This window comes from Mobula hypostoma, chromosome 30 (assembly GCF_963921235.1).
Source record: "Mobula hypostoma chromosome 30, sMobHyp1.1, whole genome shotgun sequence".
Classification (NCBI taxonomy): Eukaryota; Metazoa; Chordata; class Chondrichthyes; order Myliobatiformes; family Myliobatidae; genus Mobula; species Mobula hypostoma.
In genome coordinates, this window is record NC_086126.1 from 16798667 (window position 1) to 16824800 (window position 26134).

The 26134-nt window shown below is 48.1% G+C and overlaps 1 protein-coding gene across 5 annotated transcripts in view; it reads left to right on the forward strand.

The window, feature by feature from the left end:
* The window catches only part of atg2a (autophagy related 2A), a 320380-nt gene that overhangs the window by 230028 nt on the left and 64218 nt on the right, over positions 1-26134 (forward strand). For 3 of the 5 annotated variants that reach the window (XM_063036273.1, XM_063036277.1, XM_063036276.1), the window contains exons 29-31: positions 8995-9121; positions 12401-12606; positions 23654-23883. In XM_063036273.1, the coding sequence (XP_062892343.1) occupies positions 8995-9121; positions 12401-12606; positions 23654-23883 (563 nt within the window). The remainder of the gene's footprint in view (positions 1-8994; positions 9122-12400; positions 12607-23653; positions 23884-26134) is intronic. The other 2 variants (XM_063036274.1, XM_063036278.1) reach the window with 1 other exon arrangement.

Consider the following 26134-nt stretch of genomic DNA (forward strand, 5'->3'; position numbering starts at 1 on the left):
TTGTGTCAAGGTGAGAACAGGTCTCTACAAAGTGACCTGTATTAATTAAAAATATAAAACACAAAATAATTGATTACATAATTACTGACCCCCTTCAGGTCAGTATTTAGTAGATGCACCTTTGGCAGCAATTACAGCCCTGAGTCTGTGTGGATAGGTCTCTATCAGCTTTGCACATCTGGACACTGCAGTTTTTCCCCATTCTTCTTTACAAAACTGCTCAAGCTCTGTCAGATTGCATGGGGGTCGTGAGTGAACAGCCCTTTTCAAGTCCAGCCACGAATTCTCAATTGGATTGAGGTCTGGACTCTGACTTGGCCACTCCAGGATATTAATTTTGTTGTTTTTAAGCCATTCCTGTGTAGATTTGACTTTATGCTTGGGATCATTGTCTTGCCGGAAAACAAATCTTCTCCCAAGTCGCAGTTCTCTTGCAGATTGCATCAGGATTTCCTCCAGGATTTCCCTGTATTTTGCTACAATCATTTTACGCTCTATCTTCACAAGCCTTCCAGGGCCTGCTGCAGTGAAACATCCCCACAGCGTGATGCAGTCACCACCATGCTCCATGATAGGGATGGCGTGTTTTTGATAATGTGTGGTGTTTGGTTTACGCTAAACATAGCATTTAGTCTGATGGCCAAAAAGCTCAATTTTGGTTTCATCAGACCACAGAACCTTCTTCCAGATGACTTCAGAGTCTCCCAAGTGCCTTCTGGCAAACTCTAGCCAAAATTTCAGGTGAGTTTTTTTAGTGTTGGGCACGTGGCCAAGTGGTTAAGGCATTCATCTAGTGATTTGAAGGTCACTAGTTCGAGCCTCAGCTGTGGCAGCGTGTTTGTGTCCTTGAGCAAGGCACTTAACCACACATTGCTCTAGTGTCTGTGTGAGGAGTGGTGCCCACATAGACTTCCAATCTGCGCCTGGTAAGGCATGAAAATGCCCGACGTAGGCCTCTCATGGTCTGAGTCAACGTTCCCTCCCCTTTTTTTTAACAGTGGCTTTCTCTTGGCCACTCACCCATAAAGCTGCGACTGGTGAATCACCCAGGCAACATTTGTTGTATGCGCAGTCTCTCCCATCTCAGCCACTGAAGCTTGTAACTCCTCCAGAGTTGTCATAAGTCTTATAGTGACCTCCCTTGCTTGACCCCTTGTTGCACGGTCACTCAGTTTTGAGGATGGCCTGCTCGAGGCAGATTTACAACTGTGGCATATTCTTTCTCTTTCTTGATGATTGACTTAACTGTACTCCAAGGGATATTCAGTGACGTGGAAATTTTCTTGTATCCATCTCCTGACTTGTGCTTTTCAATAACCTTTTCGTGGAGCTGCTTGGAGTGTTCTTTTGTCTCCATGGTGTAGTTTTTGTCAGGATACTGACTCACCAGCAGTTGGACCTTCCAGATACAGGAGTATTTTTACTACAATCGATTGAAACACCTCGACTGCACACGGTGATCTCCATTTAACTAATGTTGTGACTTCTTAAAACCAATTGGCTGCACCAGTAATGGTTTGGTGTGTCATATTAGAGGGGGTGAATACTTATGCAATCAATGATTTTGTATTTTAAATTTGTAATATTTAGATCACTTCGTAGAGATCTGTTTTCACTTTGACACGAAAGAGTCTCTCTCTGTTGATCAGTGTCATAAAAGCCAAATTAAATCCACTGTGATTCAATGTTGTAAAACAATAAACATGAAAACTTCCAAGGGGGCGTGGGGGTGAATACTTTTTATAGGCACTGCACATTAACTCATTCACTGCTATGTACTTGTCCACAAACGCATGCCCTCATGCGCTGCCCCTCAGATGCAAACTCAACCGCACCCTCTCCTCCAACCGCGGACACCCCACGCCCTCCTCAGGCCTCACCACAGATGTGCAGTCACCCACACCTCCCCTCAGACACAGCACACCCATCTGTAACCTTCACTCTTCAAACGCGTGCTCCCCCGCATTCCCATCCGCACCCCCGTCGCGCCCCCATTGAAGGGCCGCTAATGCCACTCGCCCGCGCTCAGGCGCCGTCGCCCGAGCACGACCGCGCTCCCCACCCATGCGCTCGGACCGCGAGCCGGTCCCACTCACCTGCCCCCTCAGCCGAGTCTCTGCGGCTCCGCTCCGTGTCGATCAGGGCGTCCGTCAGGTCAGCTGTAACAATTGAATCACCTTGACTGCACACAGGTCTCCAAAAACAGATCTCCATTTAACTAATAATGTTACTTCTAGAACCAATTGACTACACCAGCGATAATTTAATGTGGCATATTAAAGGGAAGTGAATAATTATGTAATCAGCAATTTTGTGTTTTTTATTTGTAATTAATTTAGATCACTTTGTAGAGATCTATTGTCACTTTGACATGAAAGAGTTTTTTTCTGTTGATCAGAGTCAAAAAAGCTAAATTAAATCCACTGTGATTCAATATTGTAAAATAATAAAACATGAAAACCTCCGGGGTGGGGGGGGTGAATACTTTTTATAGGCACTGTGTGGATACAGCTGAACAAGACGGTGTTTCTATGGGGCCAAGGTGCAAAAGATTCAAAATAGCAGCACACATTCAAAATAGTGAGTAACATAATTCAAAACATCGAGCAAGGAAGCATTTTCACTCAAAACAAAACATATCGTCCAAGACGCTGGGCGACTGTGTCCAGCAGTCGATGGTACAGGCTCCCGGCAGTGTACAGACTCAGGCAATCCAGCCTGTTGTTGCAACTCCTGAACACGGGAGGGCAACACTGACGGGCCAGGCCAGGCCCCAGCCAAGCTCAACCATGCTGTAACGCTTCCGCCCCTCTCACCTGGTCTGCAGCAGCAGGCAAGCCCGAGGCTTGAGGCCTAGTTCTCACTACAGCTGAGGCTACACCGCCCCTTTGTCGACTCTCCCTCCACCAGACCAGCGTAACAGGCCTGCGGCAACTTAACTTTTATCGCTGCCCAATAGAGTCTTGCGATCTCAAGTGAAATGTCCGAGACAATCTCCCACGGTTATGCTACATCAACTCCAATGCTTCCGAATAGCGGGCAGCAAGCCAGGTTAGCTCCTCTGTACTCAAACCGGCCAGAATTTACCGGCCTCGGCCACCACCCCAGGCAGTGCATTCCAGGCTCCCACCACTCCCTGTGTCAAACAAAAACCTTGCCCCTCACATCTCCTTTGAACTTTCCCCCTCTCACTTTCAATGTATGCCCTCCGGTATTCGACATTTCAACCCTGAGAAACAGATACCGTCTGTCCACTCTATCGGTGCCTCTTAAAATCTTACAAACCTCAGTCAGATCTCCCCTCAACCTCCAGCACTGCACAGAATACAACCCAAGTTTGTCCAGCCTCATCCCTTCTAATCCAGCCATAATTCAGAATATCATAAAATGGTAAAATCATAATTTTGTAAATCTCTATAAGATCGTCCCTACACTTCGAAGTTAAAGTTCCAGTCTATCTGTCAAGTCCCGGTAACGTCCCCGTGAATCTTTTACGCACCCTCCCTTCCTAACCAGAGCATCTCTCACTACCAATCCCACGCTTTAAGCTTCACATTCCCAGACTGTACCCCTCAGCTACACACCCACACACTGACGCCTCTTTGCCTCACTTCTATAGACTCTGCGCCCGTCTCCTGAGTAAATACAGTTGCAAAAAATTCATTGAAGATCTTCCCCATCTCTTCTGGCTCCACACACACATCACCATTCTGATTTTCCAGAGAACCAATCTTGTCCCTTGCAATCCTTTTGCTCTTAACATATCTGTAGAATCTCTGAGGATGCTCCATCAGCTTGTCTGCCAGAGAAACCTCATGCCTTCTTGTAGCCCTCCTGATTTCTATCTTAAGTGTTCTCTTGCATTTCCTGTACTCCATAAGCCCCTCATTTGTTCCTTCCTGCCTATACCTGCAATGCACCTCCTTTTTTTGTCTCTTAACCAGAACCTCAACAGCTCTCGAAAATGAAAGTTCCCTACACTTGTTATCTTTACCTTCTATTCTGACAGGCGCATACAAGCTTTGTATTCTCAAAATTTCACTTTTGAAGGCCTCCCACTTACCAAGTACACCTTAGGCAGAAAACAGGCTGTCCCAATTTAGAATCTCAACCCGCAGGCCAGGCCTATCTTTTTAAATGTTTACTTTGAATTTAATGGCACTTGGATACAAAGAATGCAAAGTGTTCCCTTGAACAAATTTCTGCCACCTGCCCTGACTCATTCCCCAACAGCAGATCGAGTATTGCACACTTTCTCATTGGGACTTCTACATAAGGAAACTTTCTGAACACATTTGACAAACTCTGTCCCATCTCGTCCTTTTACAGTATGGGAGCCCCGGTTAATGTGTGGAAAGTCAAAATCACCACCTTCTAAACAACCTTATGTTTCTTACACAGCGATCTCTCTACAAATTTGTTCGACTACATCCCGCAGACGGTTGGGTGGTGAGGAATACAGCCCCATTAAAGTGGTCGTACCTTTCTTACTCCACAATTCCACCCATGACGCCTCACTGGACCAGTTCTCCACTCTGTCCTGACTGAGCACTGCATGACATTTTCCCTGACCAGTAACTCCTCTCCCTTTGATCCCTCCTGCTCTGTCACATCTAAAACGACAGAATCCCAGAATACCGAGCTGCCAATCCTGCCTCTCCTGCAACCAAATCTCACTAATGGCTACAAAGTCGTAATTCCAGGTGTTGATCTGTGCCCTGAGTTTATCCAGCTTTCCTACAATACTGCTTGCATTGAAATATACGCAACTCATGACACTAGTCACACCACGCTCAACCTTTTGATTCCTGACTTTGTCTGAGGACTTACAAACATCTGTCTCCACAACCTCTCCACTATCTGTTCTGGCGCTCTGGTTTCTGTCCCTCTGCAACTCCAGAGGGTCACTGGAGTCTCCTGCCTCCTCTCTCCCGTTGGACAGAAGATACAAAAGACTGAAAGCACGTCCCACTAGGCTCAAGGACAGCTTTTACTGGCTGTTATAAGAATCTGAATCAGGTTTAATATCACCGGCAAATGTTGTGAAATTTGTTATATGGCAACAGTACATCGCAATACAGAATAATAAAAACTGTGAATTGCAGTAAGAATTAAATAAATAATGCAAAAAAAGAGAAAAATCAGTGAGGTACTGTTCATGGGTTCAATGTCCATTCAGAAATCTGATGGCAGAGGGGAAGAAGCTGTTCCTGAATCGTTGAGTGTGTGTCTTCAGGCTCCTGTACCTCCTCGCTGATGGTGGCAATGAGAAGAGGGCCTGTCCTGGGTGATGGGGGTCCTTAATGATGGATGCTGCCTTTTTGAGGCATCGCTCCTTGAAGACGTCCTGGATGCTGGGGAGGCCGGCGCCCATGATGTAGCTGACTGAGTTTACAGCTTTCTGCAGCTCATTTCGATCCTGTGCAGTAGCTCCTCTCCCACCCCCCTACTTCCCCCCCGGCACTCCCAGAACAGACGGTGATGCAGACGGTTAGAAAGCTCTCCACAGTACCTCTGTAGAACAGAGGTGTTAACCACAGAATACTGTTGACCAACGCCTGGTCTGATAAGATGGGCTGTTGACCTCATGATCCACTGTGTTGTGATCTTTGAACTTGATTGTCTGGCTGCAACAGGCTCTGTCTGTAACTGTGCCACTTTATTCTACGTTCTGATGTTCTTTTTCCCTCGTGCTATCTCGCTACGCTGCGGTGGTGAAGTGTTCTGTAGGGGTGGCAATGTAAAGCTGTGTTTTCACTCGCCCTCGATATATATGACAGTAGTGAAGCAGTTAACGTCGCGCGCATGGCACACGGTTAGCGCGGCACGATTGCAGCTCAGCACGTTGGAGTTCAGGCGCTGTCCGTAAGGAGTTTCTGCGTTCTCCCCTGCAAGGCGTGGGTTTCACCTGGCTGCTGTGGTTTCCTCCCACAGTCCAAAGACGTCCCGGTTACTCAGAAAATTGGGGGTTGTAAATTATCCAGTGATTAGGGGGTTGCTGGGCATCGTGGCTCGTTGGACCGGAAGGGCCAACTCCACCCTGTATCTCGAAATGAATAAACGAGCAGATTCAGTCTGGAAGGTTCCGTGTGGCTGGCATTCAAAACAAAAGCTCCCCACGTATTTTGGTGTTTCTATATCGCAGTACTGTGCATATATATAGTTTTGGTGCCTAAGACTTTTGCACAGTACTGTAGTCATCTTACTGCCACAAAAAAAAACCCAAATTTCATGACATATGTGAGTGATGATAAACCTGATTCTTGTATGGGTACCTATTGTGGACTGAGAGTGGGAAAGGGACAGGGAGAGGGGAATCATGGTTGGGAAAAGGGGAAGGGAGAGGGGAGGGAGCGGGAAGCACCAGAGAGACCTTCTGTAATGATCAATAGACCCATTCACCTTGCCTGGTATGGGTTCCTGGGAAACTGAAAGGTCTGATAAGTCGCCTGGACCAGACTGATTACACCCCAGAGTTCTGAAGGATGTGGCTGAAGAGATTGTGGAGGCGTTAGTAATGATCTTTTAGGAATCACTAGGTTCTGGAATGGTTTCGGAAGACTGGAAAATTGCAAATATCACTCCACTCTTCAAGAAGGAAGAGAGGCAGAAGAAAGGAAACTATAAGCCAGTTAGTCTGACCTCAGTGGTTGGGAAGATGTTGGAGTTGATTATTAAGGATGAGGTCTCAGGGTACTTGGAGGCACGTGATAAAATAGGCCGTACTCAGCATGGTCTCCTCAAGGGAAAATCTTGCCTGACAAATCCGTTGGAATTCTTTGAAGAAGTAACAAGCAGGAGAGACAAAGGAGAATCAGTTGGTGTTGTGGAGTTGGACTTTCAGAAGGCCTTTGACAAGGTACCACACATGAGGCTGCTTAGCAAGCTATGAGCCCATAGATTTACAGGAAAGTTCCTAGCATGGATAAAGCAGTGGCTGATTGGCAGGAGGTAAAGAGTGGGAATAAAGGGAGCCTTTTCTAGTTGGCTGCTGGTGACTAGTGGTGTTCCACAGGGGACTGTGTTGGGACTGACTCCTCTTACATTAAATGTCAATGATTTGGATGATGGAGTTGATGACTTTGTTGCAAAGTTTGCAGACTATATGAAGATCCTTGGAGTTTTGAGGAAGTAGAGAGGCTACAGAAGAATTTAGACAGATTGGGAGAGTGGGCAAAGAAATGGCAGATGGAATACAGTGTTGGAAAGTGTACGGTCAGGCATTTTGGTAGAAGAAATGAAAGGGCTGACTATTTTCTAAATGGAGAGAAAATACAAAAAACTGGAGGTGCAAGGGACTTGGGAGTCATTATGCAGGATTTCCTAATGGTTAATTTGCAGGTTGAGTCTGTGGTGAGCAAGGCAAATGCAGCATTAGCTCTCATTTCAAGAGGATTAGAATATAAAAGCAAGAATGAATATAATGTTGAAACTTCATAAAGCATTTGTGAGGCCTCACTTGGAGTACTGTGAGCAGTTTTGGGCCCTTTATCTGAGAAAGGACATGTTGAAACTGGAGAGGGTTCAAAGGAGGTTCAGGAAAATGATTCCAGGATTGAGTGGCTTGTCATATGAAGAACGTTTGATGGCTCTGGGCCTGCATTTGCTGGAATTCAGAAGAATGAGGGGTGACCTCATTGAAACCTTTGGAATGGTGAAAGGCCTTGATAGAATGGATGTGGAGAGGATGTTTTCTATGGTGGGAGAGTCAAAGACCAGAGGACACAGCCTCAGCATAGAGGGGTGTCCTTTCAGAGTAGAGATGAGGAGGAATTTCTTTAGCCAGAGAGTGGTGAATCTGTGGAATTCATTGTCACAGGCAGCTGTGGAGGCCAAGTCTTTATGTATATTTAAAGCAGAGGTTGATAGATTCTTGATCGGTCAGGGCATGAAAGGATACGGGGAGAAGGCAGGAGATTGGGGCTGAGAGGGAAATGGATTGCCATGATGGAATGGCAGAGCAGACTCGACGGGCCAAATGGCCTAATTCTGCTCCTATGGGCCCAGGTCTTGTCTGTTGTGGACTGTTTTGACGAGTTTGTGGTTTGGTGTTTTATATTCTGTTTCTTGCTCGCTATTTTGCTGTTCGCGCGATTTGGATTCTGTTTTGCGTTTAAGAGTTGATGTTGTTCTCTGAACAGTTCTATGGTGTTGTGTGAGTGTTGCTTTGACCCCAGCATCCGCAGAGTATTTTGTGTTTATGAGTTCTATGGTGTTTCTTTGTTTCATGGCTGTCTATGGGAAGACAAATTTCAGGGCTGTATACTGCTTATGTAATCTTAATCTTCGAACTGTTCTTGAGCCTTGTGGTTCATGTTTCCAACCTTACGTACCAGCTCCCGGTCTGCTGGATGTTTGGTGGGAGTGGGTTCCGTGGAAATTTAGTGATAAATAGGGTTGTTTTGTGAGCAAAGGTTTACTTGATGGGCCGAATGGCCTTCCACGTTGTGAGGAATCGGGGAGTGGGCGAATCCTGGAGTGGTGAGTGCAGTTTGGGAAGCTAGGAAGGAAGCAGGAGAGCTGAGAGATGACAGGAACTGGAATTTAGGGCAGCTCAACAGTTGTGGCAGCTGATCATCCGAAGCTGATGCAGATACAGGATCTTCACCTGAAACACCTCAGCTGCTAAGATTCAGAGATTCAGGCTTCGAAGTACATTTATTATCAAAGTATGCATGCCGTATGCAACCCTGAGATTGGTCTTCCCGCAGACAGCCAGGAAACAAAGGAAGGACGTGGAACCTTTTCAGACAAAAGCATCTTGCTGCTGAACAGTGTGTTGTGAAGGGAGAGTCCTTTCAGAATAGACTAGATGGGCCAAAGGGCCTATTTCTGTGCTGTGGTTTTCTATACTGTAATACCCTGGCCTGTACGCATTCCCCACCCAGAACTGTGCGGGAGGTCAGGGCTCTCGGTGCGGGCTGTCGAGTGGGAGGGGCTGTGCACCCCGGGACGATCAGATGGGTTTTAACCTCGGCTCTCCCTACCCTCCAGTTGCCAGAGTCAGCGACGCCCCTCCCACCTCGACTCCCAGCGGAGACAGCCGAGATCAACCAGGGTGACCTGACGGACGCCCTGATCGACACGGAGCGGAGCCGCAGAGACTCGGCTGAGGGGACAGGTGAGTGGGACCGGCTCGCGGTCCGAGCGCGTGGGTGGGGAGCGCGGTCGTGCTCGGGCGACGGCGCCTGAGCGCGGGCGAGTGGCATTAGCGGCCCTTCAATGGGGGCGCGACGGGGGTGCGGATGGGAATGCGGGGGAGCACGCGTTTGAAGAGTGAAGGTTACAGATGGGTGTGCTGTGTCTGAGGGGAGGTGTGGGTGACTGCACATCTGTGGTGAGGCCTGAGGAGGGCGTGGGGTGTCCACGGTTGGAGGAGAGGGTGCGGTTGAGTTTGCATCTGAGGGGCAGCGCATGAGGGCATGCGTTTGTGGACAAGTACATAGCAGTGAATGAGTTAATGTGCAGTGCCTATAAAAAGTATTCACCCCCACGCCCCCTTGGAAGTTTTCATGGTTTATTGTTTTACAACATTGAATCACAGTGGATTTAATTTGGATTTTTGACACTGATCAACAGAGAGAGACTCTTTCGTGTCAAAGTGAAAACAGATCTCTACAAAGTGATCTAAATTAATTACAAATATAAAATATAAAATCATTGATTGCGTAAGTATTCACCCCTTTTAATATGACACACGGAATCATCACTGGTGCAGCAAATTGGTTTTAGAAGTCACGTAATTAGTTAAATGGAGATCACTGTGTGCAGTCAAGGTGTTTCAATTGACTGTAGTAAAAATACTCCTGTATCTGGAAGGTCCAACTGCTGGTGAGTCAGTATTCTGTCAAAAACTACACCATGGAGACAAAAGAACACTCCAAGCAACTCCACGAAAAGCTTATTGAAAAGCACAAGTTAGGAGATGGATACAAGAAGATTTCCAAGCCACTGAATATCCCTTGGAGTACAGCTAAGTCGATCATCAAGAAAGGGATAGAATATGGCACGGTTGTAAATCTACCTCGAGCAGGCCGCCCTCTAAACTGAGTGACCGTGCAAGAAAGACCCTCCCGTGGAGGGTCAGACACCCTGAGCCAATAGACTGGTCCTGGACTTCTTTCCATCTGGCTTAGTTTGCATTTTGTTGTTTGATTGTTTGTGGTTTTTGTATTGCTGTATTTATGCTTGGTTGGTGCGGCTGTAACGAAACCCAGTTTCCCTCGGGATCAATAAAGTCTATCTATCTATCTATCTATCTAAGAAGGGGACTAGTGAGGGAGGCCACCAAGTGACCTGTGACAACTCTGGAGGAGTTACAAGCTTCAGTGGCTGAGATGAGAGAGGCTGTGCATACAACAACTGTTGCCCAGGTGCTTGACCAGTCACAGCTTTATGGGGGAGTGACAAAGAGAAAGCCATTGTTGAAAAATTCTCACATGAAGCTTCAGCTAGAATATGGCAGAAGGCATGTGGGAGACTCTGAAGTCAGCTGGAAAAAGGTTCTATGGTCTGATGAAACCAAAATTCAGCTTTTTGGCCATCAGACTAAACATTGTCTTTGGTGAAAGCCGAACACCGCACATTATCAAAAACACGCCATCCCTACTGTGAAACATGGTGGCTGCATCACGCTGTGGGGATGCTTCACTGCAGCAGATCCTGGAAGGCTTGTGAAGGCAGGGGGTAAAGCGAATGCAGCAAAATACAGAGAAATCCTGATGCGGTCTGAGACTTGGGAGAAGATTTGTTTTCCAGCAAGGCAATGACCCCAAGTACAAAGCCAAAGCTACACAGGAATGGCTTAAAAACAACAAAGTTAATATCCTGGAGTGGCCAAGTCAGAGTCCAGACCTCAATCCAATTGAGAATATGTGGCTGGCCTTGAAAAGGGTTGTTCACTCACGATCCCCATGCAATCTGACAGAGCTTGAGCAGTTTTGTAAAGAATTGGGAAAAATTGCAGTGTCCAGATGTACAAAGCTGACAGAGACCGATCCACATAGAGCAGGCTATAATTGCTGCCAAAGGTGCATCTACTAAATACCGACTTGAAGGGGGTGAGTAATTATACAGTCAAATGTGTTTTATATTTGTAATTAATACAGATCCCTTTGTAGAGATCTGTTTTCACTTCGATACGAAAGAGTCTTTTTCTGTTGATGAGTGCCAAAAAAGCCAAATTAAATCCACTGTGATTCAATGTTGTAAAACAATAAACCATGAAAACTTCCAAGGTGGATGAATACTTCTTATAGGCACTGTGTCAGTGTTGGTGACTCATGAAATGCAGAGGTAATGAGTTAGCAAAGCTGTAGACCAGGTTGCGAGGCACAGGTTTGGGTGAAGGCAACTGCTGATGGGTGTAAGTACAAATATTTAAACAAATCTGGAAGCTTAAGTGAAGTAAGAGCATGAAACCACTGGATTGTGGTTAAAAACCCTTTGTTTTGTTTTTCGGAAATTCGCCGTCCTTAACCTGGACTGGCGTCAACACAGCCGCGGACCACCCAATGTGATCCATTGTTACCTGCCTCCAGTTCGAGGGCAGAGGGGTTTGGCAGTAAATACTGCGTGTCCGTGCCTGCGTGTGTGTGTGAGAGAGAGAGAGAGAGAGAGAGAACAAGGGAGGTGGAGGAGAGGGAGAGAATGTGAACGTTGTCTAGTTTTGCCATTGTGTGTCTACCCAGACAAGAGGAGGGATGAGTTTGTTCAGTGAGATCTGACAGGGGCTAATATCGCTAACTCCCACACACATGGGAACGTCCCGAGGATGTGTTGGTGTGTACCCGTTCAGGGTTGGAAAGACGTTTCCTCACCGATCTGCAGTGGCGGGGAAAGCAGAGTCAGTGGCAGGCATTAAGAGAGGGGGCAGTGAGACGATCAGGTGGAGGAGCTGGGATAATGAGACTCTGAGATTCAGAGATGTGTCAGCTCCCAGTTTACCAGGATGCTGCCTGGATTGGAGCTGAAAGTGGGGGCTGAGGCCGGACGAACTCGGGTTGTTTTCTCTGGAGTGCCGGAGCTCGGAGAGACCCGATAGAGGTTTATCAGATCGCGAGACATGTAGGTACTGCGGAGAGCTGTTACCTTTCTCCCAGACTGCAAATGTCTCACCCCAGAAAGTGTGCATTGAGGGTGAGAGGAGGAAAGTTTAAAGGAGATGTGCTTTCTTGGGCTTTGAGTGAACCAGAGGTCTGAGTTTTTTTGCACAGAGAGTGGTGGGTGCCTGGAACGTGGTACCAGGGGTGGTGGTGGAGGCAGATCCGATAGACACGTGAATGTGCAGGGAATGGAGGGATATGGGCTTGGTGTAGGCAGAAGGAATTAGTTTAGTTCGGACTTTCGCTCCCAGTTAATTGGCTGCAATGTGACTGGGGCTGTGCCCTTCTCCCGCCAGCAGGTGGGATGCCGTTACTCCGCCAGGACTCCCCTGTGTCCGTCTATCTCTTCCCGGGCGAGAACAACCAGGACAAGCCCCCGGCAAAGCCGCCCCCGACGGCCGACCGGCTGGACGCGTTCCCCTGTGAAGGAAGCGAGGCAGGCAGCGACTCCACCGACAACGACGACTTCTGCATCCTGGACGCGCCGGGAATGGGCATTCCGGTGAGCACGCCCGATGAGCCGCCCCAGGTCTGCTCAGAAGTGACTCGCGGACCGGGGCACCTTACTCAGCGTGGGCCAAAGGGCCTGGTTCTGTGCTCCATGATGGCACAGTACCGCGCAAAAGTCTGAGGTACTTACAGATAAATAGAGAGCCGAAGACCTTTGCACAGTACTGCATTTGTCAACGTGGAGCGGAGAGCGCGGCTGTAAATCTGGCAAAGGATGTTGGGAGTGGAGCGCCATGGGAGGGGTGAGGGACAGGTGGCAGAGAAGGAGTGTCAGGGGTGGGTACAGACACACCCAGCCCTGAGACACCAGGCAAGGTCATCAGATCCCAAACAATTGGTTTATTGTTCATTACAGTATGTCTCTGGTGCTTCCCGCTCCCTCCCCTCTCCCTTAGAGTCATAAAAAAAATTACAGCGCAGAAGAGGACCTTTAGCCCATCTTATCTGTGCCAAACCATTTACACTGCCTACTCCCACCGACCTGCAACCGGATCACGCCCCTCCCCATCCCTGTACTGATCCAAACTTCTCTTAAACGTTGAAATCGAGCTTGCACCCTCCACCTGAGCTGGCAGCTCGTTCCACACTCGCACGACCTTCTGAATGAAGAGGTTTCCCCTCATGTTCCCCTTAAACTTTTCACCTTTCACCCTTAACCCATGACCTCTAATTGTAGTCCCACCCAACCTCGGTGGAAAAAGCCTGCTTGCATTTACCAGATCTATACCCCTCGTAATTCTGTATACCTCTATCAAATCTCCTCTCAATCTTCTACATTCCAAGGAATAAAGTCCTAACCTATTCAATCTTTCCTCATAACTCAGGCCTCCAGACCCGGCAACATCCTTGTAAAGTACTCTTTCAATCTTATTTACATCTTTCCTGTAGGTAGGTGACCAAAACTGTATGTTTGTTACAATAGCCTGTGATCTCTACAGATTTGTTCCTGTAAACCCCGTGAACTGTCGGGTAGTGTGTAATATAGCCCCATTAACATTGTGATGACTTCCTTATTCCTCAGTTCCACCCATAAAACCTCACTGGACCAGTTCTCCAGTCTACATAGATCATAGAATAGTACAGCACAGTATAGGCCCTTCGGCCCATAATGTTATGCCGACCCTTAAACCATGCCTCCCATATAACCCCCCCACCTTAAATTCCTCCATATACCTGTCTAGTAGTCTCTTAAATTTCACTAGTGTATCTGCCTCCACCACTGACTCAGGCAGTGCATTCCACACACCAACCACTCTCTGAGTAAAAAACCTGCCTCTAATATCTCCCTTGAACTTCCCACCCCTTACCTTAAAGCCAGGTCCTCTTGTATTGAGCAGTGGTGCCCTGGGGAAGAGGCGCTGGCTATCCACTCTATCTATTCCTCTTACTATCTTGTACACCTTATCATGTCTCCTCTCATCCTCCTTCTCTCCAAAGAGTAAAGCCCTAGCTCCCTTAATCTCTGATCATAAGCCATACTCTCTAAACCAGCAGCATCCTGGTAAATCTATTCTGTACCCTTTCCAGTGCTTCCACATCCTTCCTATAGTGAGGTGGCCAGAACTGGACCCAGTACTCCAAGTGTGGCCTAACCAGAGTTTTATAGAGCTGCATCATTACATCACGACTCTTAAACTCTATTCCTCGACTTTTGAAAGCTAACACCCCACAAGTTTTCTTAACTACCTTATCTACCTCTGAGGCAACTTTCAGGGATCTGTGGACATGTACTCCCAGATCCCTCTGCTCCTCCACACTACCAAGTATCCTGCCATTTACTTTGTACTCTGCCTTGGAGTTTGTCCTTCCAAAGTGTACCACCTCACACTTCTCCGGGTTGAACTCATCTGCCACTTCTCAGCCCACTTCTGCATCCTATCAATGTCTCTCTGCAATCTTCGACAATCCTCTACACTATCTACAACACCACCAACCTTTGTGTCGTCTGCAAACTTGCCAACCCACCCTCCAACTCCCACATCCAGGTCGTTAATAAAAATCACGAAAAGTAGAGGTCCCGGAACAGATCCTTGTGGGGCACCACTAGTTACAACCCTCCAATCCGAATGTACTCCCTCCACCACGACCCTCTGCCTTCTGCAGGCAAGCCAATTCTGAATCCCCCTGACCAAACTTCCCTGGATCCCATGCCTCCACAGTAGTTGCCAGTGAATGTAGTGGGCTGAAAGGGAGAGGAAGGTACATCAGCACTCGAGCTGCAAACCCAGCTGTAACCCTGATCCCTGATCTTCCAGAGTCCGGCCCGGGCTCACGTTCCAGACAATGAGTCAGCTAGATGGCGATCTGTCAGCATTTTCACACGGCTCTGTGGGTCAAGATATTGATGCTGAGATGCATCTTGGGATGCACTGGGACACATCATCGGTGATTTAACCCGGTCATCAGGTGTTTTGGGTCTTTTAAGATCGGACGCCCTCGCTCAGGCAACCAAGCCCGAGTTAATCAAGTCCTGGCTTATGTCCCAACACCACTGGCGCACAGATCACACCTCTTGATCTACAGCCATCGCTCTGGGATGGTCCTGATGGCTTCTCCGTTTGCACCAACACCCCCCCGCCCGCCCCGTAGTGCCATTGAGTATATTTAAAGTGGAGGTTGATAGGTTCTTGATCAGTCAGGGTGTTGAAAGGTTACGGAGAGAAGGAGTTGGGAGGGATAATAAATCAGCCATGATGGAATAGTAGAACTGACTCAATGGGCAGAATGGCCTGGTTCTGCTTCTATGTCTTATGGATGACCGTTTTTCTGTACCCCCTGCCCTCAAGCAAACATCCTGTACTTTAAACACCTTTGCAACAGGGAGAAGTTTCTCCATCTCCCCTCTTTACACCCTGTGTAGATCTCATCTGTGACCCACCTCAGTCCACCTATCTGGTCCCTCCTTCACTGAAACTCTCCGTCCCTGGCCAGCAAAAAATCTGAAAGAAACGGCAGGCCCTCGAAACCTGAGATAAAAAAATATCAAACGCCGGAAACACTGTGCAGGTGAGCTCTGCAGCTACCCACGTCCTTCCTACAGAACTGTAGTCAGTGCTCACACACTGTGGTGTGGCCTAACCAACATCCTCTAGAGCTGTCTGCACCCTCTCTGCTCCTCTGGTTCTATCTGACGTCTCTGCCGGTCAGAGGCGACCGCGGATGCCGTGTCCCAGCTGTCCAGGGCAGTACGATACGGAGAGCAAGCTGACACTCATGCAGTAGGCTCCCCCTCTCCACACAGCTGCTGAATCCAAAGGAACCGTAGAGATCGATACAGTTTGGCACCAGGAGTTGCCAGTCAGCACTGATCTCAACGTAGGGACTCCATCCTCTGGGTTTACTCCCGAAGCCTTCCCCATGAGAGGGGATAGTCGCAAGGCAGCGGAGGTTTGAGATCAGAGTTTTCCTTCCCCTAGATGAGCTGCCAACCGCAGCTGACGAGCCCCGTCTGCCCAAAGCGACCGGTTATAAGGCGCCAGTAACCCGCCTTTGCCTCTTCTCCTGTCACCGGGCATAGTAGCGAAGGCAGGCGCGAAAGGCGGGAGCTGGACTGGGTTGTCAGAGGCTGTCTGAGACGGGCTCCATTGGAGGCATTTAGTGAGCTTCTCCTCACTACCTCCCCTCCCGCAGCTATGACAACCTTAAGGAACCTATTTTGGTTCCGTAGCCCAGATGCTGAAGGCAAGTAATTGGTCTGTTGATGTCACATGTACTGAACTTCAGTGATGAGCTTTAGTTTGCTTGCCGTGCAGATACGCAGGAACGGAGTGCTGCAGTTACTGAGAGAGTGCAGTGCAGGTACCACGATGAGCTACACTCAGTGTCAGAGAAATGTGTACAGTATACATCCTGAAATTCTTTTTCTTCGCAAACATCCACAAAAACAGAGGAGTGCCCCAAAGAGCGATTGACAGTTAAAGGTTCGAACTCCAGCTCCCCCCTCCCACGACAATCCCCCTCCCCCACCAGCAAAACAAAAACATCGGCAACCCCCACTGAGCACTCAAGTGTGAGCAAAGCATCCATAAAGACGCAGACGTGCAGTACCCCAAAGACTACTCGTTCACCCGGTAATTCGACAAACCACAGGCTCTCTCTCTCTCCCTAATAAGGGAAAAAGAGAGTGGGGAGACATAACCAAGAACTCGCTGATTTACGATGTTTAAGGTGTTGTGTCATTTTTTCTGAGCTCTGTGCCCAAAGAACTCGGGTCTCTGGGCACACAGCCAGCAGCCAGCTCACTGTTTTCGATCTCCCGTCTCCCACAACACACCGATATCCTGCAGAGGCCCCGACCTCGAGTCCGCCCGCCTCCAGGGCCACGGGATCCCAGAACCCTGAAAGCACGCTACTCTTCTAGACCGAATCATTGGTATATCGAGTAACGGCCAGTCGTGAGAGCTCAGAAAAAGTGACACAACAGACTTCTAACTTCGTAAATCAGTGAGTTGTTTTTTATGTCTCCCCTCTCGCTGTGAAACAGCGACACCGCTTTTTCCCTTTGTAGGGAGAGAGAGAGAGAAAGCCTATGGTATGTCCCATTCCCGCAAAGAACCAAAGTCAGCCTGTAACTCCAGGTCGGGGTCTTCAAAAGAACCCTGAAAGGGAAAAACAGAGATATTAAAGATAGGAATAGAGCTGTTTCTGAAGACGCAAGCAGAGGAGTTGCCGTTAGGCGCCATTGGCTCTCCTGATCAAGAGTTCATCTTTTAACGTCTGAGAGTCTATCAGCAATAGAGTGGAAGCTCTCCTCGAGCCTGGTGGGACTCATTTTCAAGATTTTTTATCTTCTGCCCGATAGGGCGGGGTGGGGTTGGGAGGGAGAAGGGAGAATCTCCAGGGTGGGTGTGGTCTTTGATGATGATGATGATCATAGCTGCTTCATCCGTCCCTCTCATCATCTTAAACACTCAGTGGCCACTTGATCAGGGACACCTGCACACCTCGTTAATGCAAATATCTAATCAGCCAATCATTTGGAAGCAGCTCAATGCATAAGAGCATGCAGACATGGTCAAGAGGTTCAGTTGTAGTTTGGACCAAGCATCAGAATGGGGGAGAAATGTGGTCTAGGTGACATTTTCCGTGGAATGGTTGTTGCTGTCAGACAGAGTGGTTTGAGGATCTCGGAAGCTACTGATCTCCTCCCCGGGACCCTGGCAGTCACCTGTATCTCCTCCCCGGGATCCTGGCAGTCACCTGTATCTCCTCCCCGGGACCCTGACAGTCACCGGTATCTCCTCCCCAGGACCCTGACAGTCACCGGTATCTCCTGTCCAGGACCCAGACATTCACCGGTATCTCCTGCCCAGGACCCTGATAATCACCGGTATCTCCTGTCCGGGACCCTGACAGTCACAGGTATCTCCTGTCCGGGACCCTGACAGTCACAGGTATCTCCTGCCCGGGACCCTGACAGTCACCGGTATCTCCTGTCCAGGACCCTGACATTCACCGGTATCTCCTGTCCGGGACCCTGACAGTCACCGGTATCTCCTGTCCGGGACCCTGACAATCACCGGTATCTCCTCCCGGGACCCTGACATTCACAGCAAATCAGAGGTGATTGCTGATTGCGTCGGTACTGATCTGGGCCGACAATTACGTGCTAGGCGGCACCTAATTAACTAGCATGCTTATTTCAGCTTTTTTCTTAAAAGATGTGCTGTGTGCGTCCCGGCTACCGTTGCATTTTCCATAAGTCGGTATCTGTCCGTAGCCTGGAGGTTGGGGTGGTGGGACACTGGGGTGTCATCTCATCGTCAATCAGGGCAGGCAGCTCATCTTCTCCTATGACTGCCTGCCTCGATGTCGGAAGGTCGAGGTTCGTCGTCTGCTGTGGCTGATGTGGAAGGCTTGCTTGACTGCTGAGCCTCGCGCATTTTTCTATCATACAGTTCTTTAATAAGGACTCAAACCATCCTGCAAATATCTCCTAAACCGACGGACCCTTTCAAAATTAAAGTCGTACTTTATCATTACTCATTCGGTTTCGATTGTTATCCTTTTTTCTTCCAACTGCATCAGTCAGTTCTTCATCTGTCAGTTCTTGGTGATGGGATGCCAAAACCTCTTCAACATCACACATTTTAATTCCACATCCCATTCCCATTCTGACATGTCTATCCATGGCCTCCTCTACTGTAAAGATGAAGCCACACTCAGGTTGGAGGAACAACACCTTATATTCCGTCTGGGTAGCCTCCAACCTGATGGCATGAATATTGACTTCTCTAACTTCCGTTAATGCCTCACCTCCCCCTCGTACCCCATCTGTTATTTATATACACACATTCTTTCTCTCTCCCTCTGTCCCTCTGACTATACCCCTTGCCCATCCTCTGGGTTTCCTCCGTCTTTCTTCCCGGGCCTCCTGTCCCATGATCCTCTCGTATCCCTTTTGCCTATCACCTGTCCAGCTCTCGGCTCTATCCCTCCCCCTCCTGTCTTCTCCTATCATTTTGGATCTCCCCCTCCCCCTCCCACTTTCAAATCCCTTACTCACTCTTCCTTCAGTTAGTCCTGACGAAGGGTCTCGGCCTGAAATGTCGACTGCACCTCTTCCTAGAGATGCTGCCTGGCCTGCTGCGTTCACCAGCAACTTTGATGTATGTTGCTTGAATTTCCAGCATCTGCAGAATTCCTGTTGTCAACATCATGTTCGTCAGCTTCCATAAGCCAAACTCACGTTGTCCTTACTTCGTTCACCACGATCAAAACGCTTAATTATGTTTAGTTTTACGCTAAGTGTAACACCCTTATGAGCTCTTTTAGGCTTTTCTGACACCTTGAACTCATCTTGCAAATGGCTGCTCACAGCCACGTGTTAAAGCAAAGCAGTTCCAAATACGGGGGAGAGCAGCTGCTCGGGGCACGCTCTGCCTTTTATCGTGCGCTGAATTTTTTTCCGTAACTGTGAAAACACCTTCTGAAAGTGAAATTAGGGTACTAATGTAGGTCTTTCGTAACAGTGAGGTTTCGTAAAGCGAACGTTTGAAAAGAGGCGGGGGCCACCTGTATAACATGTAACCTGTAGTTACAACAGTGCAAAGCAATACCGTAATTTGAGGAAGAACAGACCATGGGCCCAGTAAAAAAAAGTCTCAGTCTCTCGAAAGTCCCATCATCTCACGCAGACAGTAGAAGGAAGGAAAGAAACTCTTCCTGCCATGAACTTCCAGCGCCGCAAACTTGCCGATGCAGCACCCTGGAAACACCCGACCGCAGTCCGACTCTGAGTCCGTCCAAAAACTTCGAGCCTCCGACCAGCCCTCCGACACCGAGCACTGAGCACCATCTCTGCTGAGCGTTTCGACCCTGCCCCGGCAACAGGCAACAAGCAAAGCCGAGGATTCGGGGCCTTCCCCTCCGGAGATTCTTGATCACAGTAGCAGCGACAGCGAAGCAGGCATTTCAGAAGTTTCACCAGATGTTCCTCCGTGCTTCTCATGGCTGTCCCCATCAAATCAGGATTGTGCACGGCTCCTAGTTAACACAATCGATATCATTTCAGAGCGGCCGCGCGCGCTGCATCGCACCGGTATCTTCTCCTCCCTTCACCTTACATAGCTGACATACATAGTTAAAGAAAATAAGGAATAATAATAATGATAATTTTAAATTAGTGGATACTGGTTTCAGGTGAGTGAGATAGATTTAAAAGGCAGAGACCGTAAGACATAGGAGCAGAATTCGGCCATTTGGCCCATGGAGTCTGCTCCGCCATTCAATCATGGCTGTTCCTATTTTCCCATCTTCAACTCCATTGATCAGCCTTCTCCCCGCAACCTTTGATGCTGTGTCCAATCGAGAACCTATCAAGCTCTGCCTTAAATACACCCAGTGACGTTTGCCTCTTGAGGGTGCAGGATATACGGACCGGACTACCACAGCAAGTGGGGGAGATAGCTGTAAGGAAAGGATATTAGGAAAGCTACGTGCATGGAATGGTCTGCTGTCTTGGTGAGCATGGATGGGTTGGGCTGAACGGCCTGTTTCTGTACCTCTGACAAAGAGCTTTCACTTTGGCTCTTGTGTGTCTGATGGACTGGATGAAGTGCTTTACTCTCCAGGTCATTGCATGCAGTTGTGTGTGTGTGTGTATGTGTCATGTATATGTATCTGTGTGTGTGTGTCATGTATATGTATCTGTGTGTGTGTGTGTGTGTGTGTGTGGGTGTGTTTGAGATGTACATAAGACCATAAGATATAGGAGCAGTAGTAGGCCATTCGGCCCATTGAGCCTGCTCCGCCATTCAATCATGGGCCGATCCAATTCTTCCAGTCATCCCCACTCCCCTGCTTTCACCCCATACCCTTTGATGCCCTGGTTAATCGAGAGCCTATCTATCTCTGCCTTAAATGCACCCAATGACGTGGCCTCCACAGCCGCACGTGGCGACAAATTCCACAGATTTACCACCCTCTGACTAAAGTAATTTCTGCGCATCTCAGTTCCAAGAGGACATCTTCCTGAAGTCGTGCCCTCTTGTCCTAGGCTCCCCTACCATGGTAAATAACTTTGCCATATCTAATCTGTTCAGCCTTTTAACATTCCCCTCTCATTCTGAACTCCAAGGAATACAGCCCAAGAGCTGCCAGGCATTCCTCATACGGTAACCCTTTCATTCCTGGAATCATTCTCGTGAATCTTCTCTGAACCCTCTCCAATGTCAGTATATCCTTTCTCAAATAAGGAGCCCAAAACTGCCGCAATACGCCAAATGTGGACTCACAAGTACCTTATAGAGCCTCAACATCACACCCCTGCTCTTATATGCTATAACTCTAGAAATGAATGCCAACATTGCATTTGCCTTCTTCACCACTGACTCAGCCTGGAGGTTAACCTTTAGGGTATTCCGCACAAGGACTCCCAAGACCCTTTGCATCTCTACACTTGAATTCTCTCCCCATCTGAATAATAGTCTGCCCGTTTATTTCTTCCACCAAAGTGCGTGACCGTACACTTTCCAACATTGTATTTCATTTGCCACTTCTTTGCCCATTCCCCTAAACTATCTAAGTCTTTCTGCAAGTTCTCTGTGTCCTCAACATTACCTGCTCCTCCACCTATCTTTGTATCATTGGCAAATTTAGCCACAAATCCATTAATCCCATCGCTCAAATCATTGACCTATATCGTAAAAAGCAGCGGTCCCAACACCAATCCTTGTGGAACTCCACTGGTAACCAGCAGCCAACCAGAATAGGATCTCTTTATTCCCTTTCTCTGTTTTCTGCTGATCAGCCAATGCTCCACCCATGCTGGTAACTTCCCTGCAATTCCATGGGCTCTTATCTTGCTAAGCAGCCTCATGTGTGGCAGCTTGTCAAAGGCCTTCTGAAAATATACAACATCCACTGCATCTCCTTTGTCTACCCTGCTTGTAATTTCCTCAAAGAATTGCAGTAGGTTTGTCAGGCAGGATTTCCCTTTCAGAAAACCACGCTGGCTTTGGCCCTATCTTGTCATGTGCCTCCAGGTACTCCACAATCTCATCCCTAACAATTGATTCCAACAACTTCCCAACCACTGATGTCAGGCTAACAGGTCTATAGCTTCCTCTCTGCTGCCTCCCACCCTTCTTAAATAGCGGAGTAACATTTGCAATTTTCCACTCATCCAGTACAATGCCAGATCTATCGGTTCTTGAAAGATCATCTTTAATACCTCTACAATCTCTCCAGCTACTTCCTTCAGAACCCGAGGGTGCATTCCATCAGGTCCAGGAGATTTATCCACCCTCAGACCATTAAGCTTTCTGAACACCTTCTCGATCGTAATTTTCACTGCACAAACTTCACTTCCCTGACACTCTTGAATGTCCGGTATACTGCAGACGTCTTCTACTGTGAAGACTGATGCAAAACACACATTCGGTTCCTCTGCCATCTCTGCGTCTCTCATTACAATAACTCCAGCGTAACTTTGTATTGGTGCTATATCTACCCTCGAATCTCTTTTACCCTTTATATACTTAAAAAAGCTTTTAGTATCTTCTTTGACATTAGTGGCCAGCTTCCTTTTATAATTCATCTTTTCCTTCCTAATGACCTTCTTGGTTTCCTTCTGCAAGTTCTTAAAAGCTTCCCAATCCTCTATCTTCCCACTATCTTTGGCTTACTTGTATGCCCTCTCTTTTGCTTTTACTTTGGCTCTGACTTCACTTGTCAGCCACTATAGTGTCGTTGCATTTGGAAATTTCTTCTTGTTTGGAATATATCTATCTTGCACTTCGCTTATTTTTCGCAGAAACTCCAGCCATTGCTGCTCTGTTGTCCTTCCTGCTAGTGTCCCTTTCCAGTCAACCTTAGCCAGTTCCCCTCTCATGCTATTGTAACTTCCTTTATTTTACTGAAATACCAACACATTGGAATTGAGTTTCTCCTTCACAAATTTCAAAGTGAACTCCATCATATTGTGATCACTGTTCCCTAAGGGTTCCTTAACCTTGAGCTCTCTTATCACCTCCGGTTCATTACACAATACCCAATTCAGCACAGCCGATCCCCTAGTGGGCTCAACAACAAGCTGTTCTAAAAAGCCATCCCTTAGACATTCTACAAGTTCTCTCTATTTTGAGGTCCAGTACTGGCCAGGTTTTCCCAATCCACTTTCATATTAAAATCCCCAACGATTATCATGACATTGCCCTTCTGACACGCCTTTTCTATCTCCTGCTGTAATTTGTAATCCACGGCCTGGCTCCTGTTTTGAGGCCTCTATACAAGTGCATTAGGATCCTTTTACCCTTGCCATTTCGTGAGATGTGTGTGTATCTGTGTGCCAGTGTGTGTACGTGTCAGAATCACTGTGTGTGTGTTTGTGATGTATATTAATCTGTATGTGTTTGTTTCTGTGTGTCAGTGTGTGTTTGTGTCAGAATCACTGTGTGTGTGTGTGTGTGTGTGTGTGACATATTAATCTGTATGTGTGTGTATCTGTGTCAGTGTCTGTGACAGAATCACTCTGTGTGTGTGTGTGAGAGAGTTTTGCAGCACATTTTTAACGAGTTAATCATTTTCATTCTTTCTAGCCCAAAGACGGAGAGCCGATTGTCTCCAAGCTGACGGATGACTCCATCGCGATCAAGGATGGTTACTTCTCGCGACCCATAGGCAGCACGGACCTGCTGAAGGCACCGGCCCGATTCCCCGTGCCCGACACCCGGATCATGCTGAGAGAAATCTCCGTGGTCTGGCATCTGTACGGGGGGAAGGACTTCGGCTCAGTCCGCCCATCTTCCTTCCACTCTCATTCACCCAGGTAGGCACAGAGAGAGCCAACGGTTTGGACTGCTCCGCCAGGAAGCCAGGCCTGCTGCTCCTGGGGAGCTGAGGCCTACATCCGCACTTTCATAATGTCCCAGCTGCCTGCTGCCATCCACTCTTTACAACTTCCATCTCTCTTCGTCCTCTGCAGTACACCTCAGTACTTCAACACCAGAAGACATGGGAGCAGAATTAGGCCATTCGGCCCACTGAGCCTGATCTGCCATTTCATCATGGCTGATTATTACCTCTCTCAACCCCATTCAAGAGCCTATTAACCTCCACCTTAAATATACCCAACGACCTGGCCTCCACAGCCGTCCACGGCAATGACTCACCACCACATCCTTCTCATCTCTGTTCCAAATGGGCGTCCCTGGTCCTAGACTCCCCCACTATAGGAAACATCCTCTCCACATCCACTCTATCTATGTCCTCTGATCCTAGACTCCCCCACTATAGGAAACATCCTCTCCACATCCACTCTTATCTGTGCCCTCTGGTCCTAGACTCCCCCACTATAGGAAACATCCTCTCCACATCCACTCTATCTGTGTCCTCTGGTCCTAGACTCCCCCACTATAGGAAACATCCTCTCCACGTCCACTCTATCTGTGCCCTCTGGTCCTAGACTCCCCCACTATAGGAAACATCCTCTCCACATCCACTTTATCTGTGTCCTCTGGTCCTAGACTCCCCCACTATAGGAAACATCCTCTCCATATCCACTCTATCTGTGTCCTCTGGTCCTAGACTCCCCCACTATAGGAAACATCCTCTCCACATCCACTTTATCTGTGTCCTCTGGTCCTAGACTCCCCCACTATAGGAAATATCCTCTCCACAACCACTCTATCTGTGTCCTCTGGTCCTAGACTCCCCCACTATAGGAAACATCCTCTCCACATCCACTCTGTCTAGGCCTTTCAGCATTCATTTGGTTCCAGTGATATCAGCCCTCGTTTTTCCGCACTCTTCACATGCAGGCCCAGAACCATCAAACGCTCCTCTTACGATAATCCTTTCATCCTCAGAATTACTCTTGTCAATCTCCTGGGCACCGTCTCCAATGCCAGCACCTTGTTTCTTAGCTAAGCGGCCTTGAAACTTCTCACAGTACCCCAAGTGCGGTCTGACCAATGCCTTGTAAACCCTCAGCATCACAGCCTGGCTTTTGTACTCTCGTCCTCTTGCAATGAATGCTAACGTTAATCTTACATTTCTCATTCTCGTTATCAATGCTTTTCATGAAGCACAGCTGTCTTGAGATCCGTCCTCTCCTCTTTCCCGTCCTCCCGGTCACACAACACTGCTGGTGGATGCCTGATCCCCCACCCGTCTCCGCACCTCTCTCTCGGCATAACACTCTACGGCAGCATGCTGCAAGATCCATGTTTGGTTCCCTCCCACCCTCCAAAGATGTACCAGTTCGTATGTTAATTGGTCAGATGGGTGCAGTTGGGCGGGAGGGGCCATGGATTTTTAAATATTGTGACGTACTATTAGGGTTAATGAGCTGTGACCATGTTACATTGGGGGTGACACTTGTGGGCTGCCCCCAGCACAATCCTCGCTGATCTCGTGCGGACGTTCCTCAGACCCTGCATCACTGACCTCGACACCTACACCTTGGGGGTTAGCTTTCTGCTTGGTCAGCACTCCCCAGACAGTTTCACTGAATGAAAAGTCGCAGCCAGTGAGGACTACACCAAAAGAAGTTTGTGTCATAGACAGTCAGGAACATTATCAAGAATCGCAGCTGGATCCTGATTGACTGGGGAACTGGGCCAAGGAATGGCAAATGCAGTTTAATTTGGATAAGTGCATGCTGTTGCATTTTGGGAAATCAAACCAGATGAAGCGGGGAATGTGTCTCTACCAAAGGAGGTGTGAGGTGCTCCTTCCCTCCGCTAGCCTTCAGGTCACCCTTGGGCAGGATGTGGCCCCTTCTCCCGGTCGGGGTCATGTGGCGTTATGGCATCAGGTCATATGAGCAGCCGGTGCAGATCACAAGTCCTGGTTATGTGACCACTGACGCCAGGCAGACAATCTCTGACGAGTGTTGATAATGGCTGGGGTCACCCGTCTTGTAAAGACACTGCCCAGAAGATAGCAACGACAAACCACTTGTGTGGAAACATTTACCAACAGCGCTCACGGTCATGGAAAGACCATGATTGCCCATGTCATAGAACACGGCACAGAATGATCATGTCATACAACACGGCACAGAATGATCATGTCAT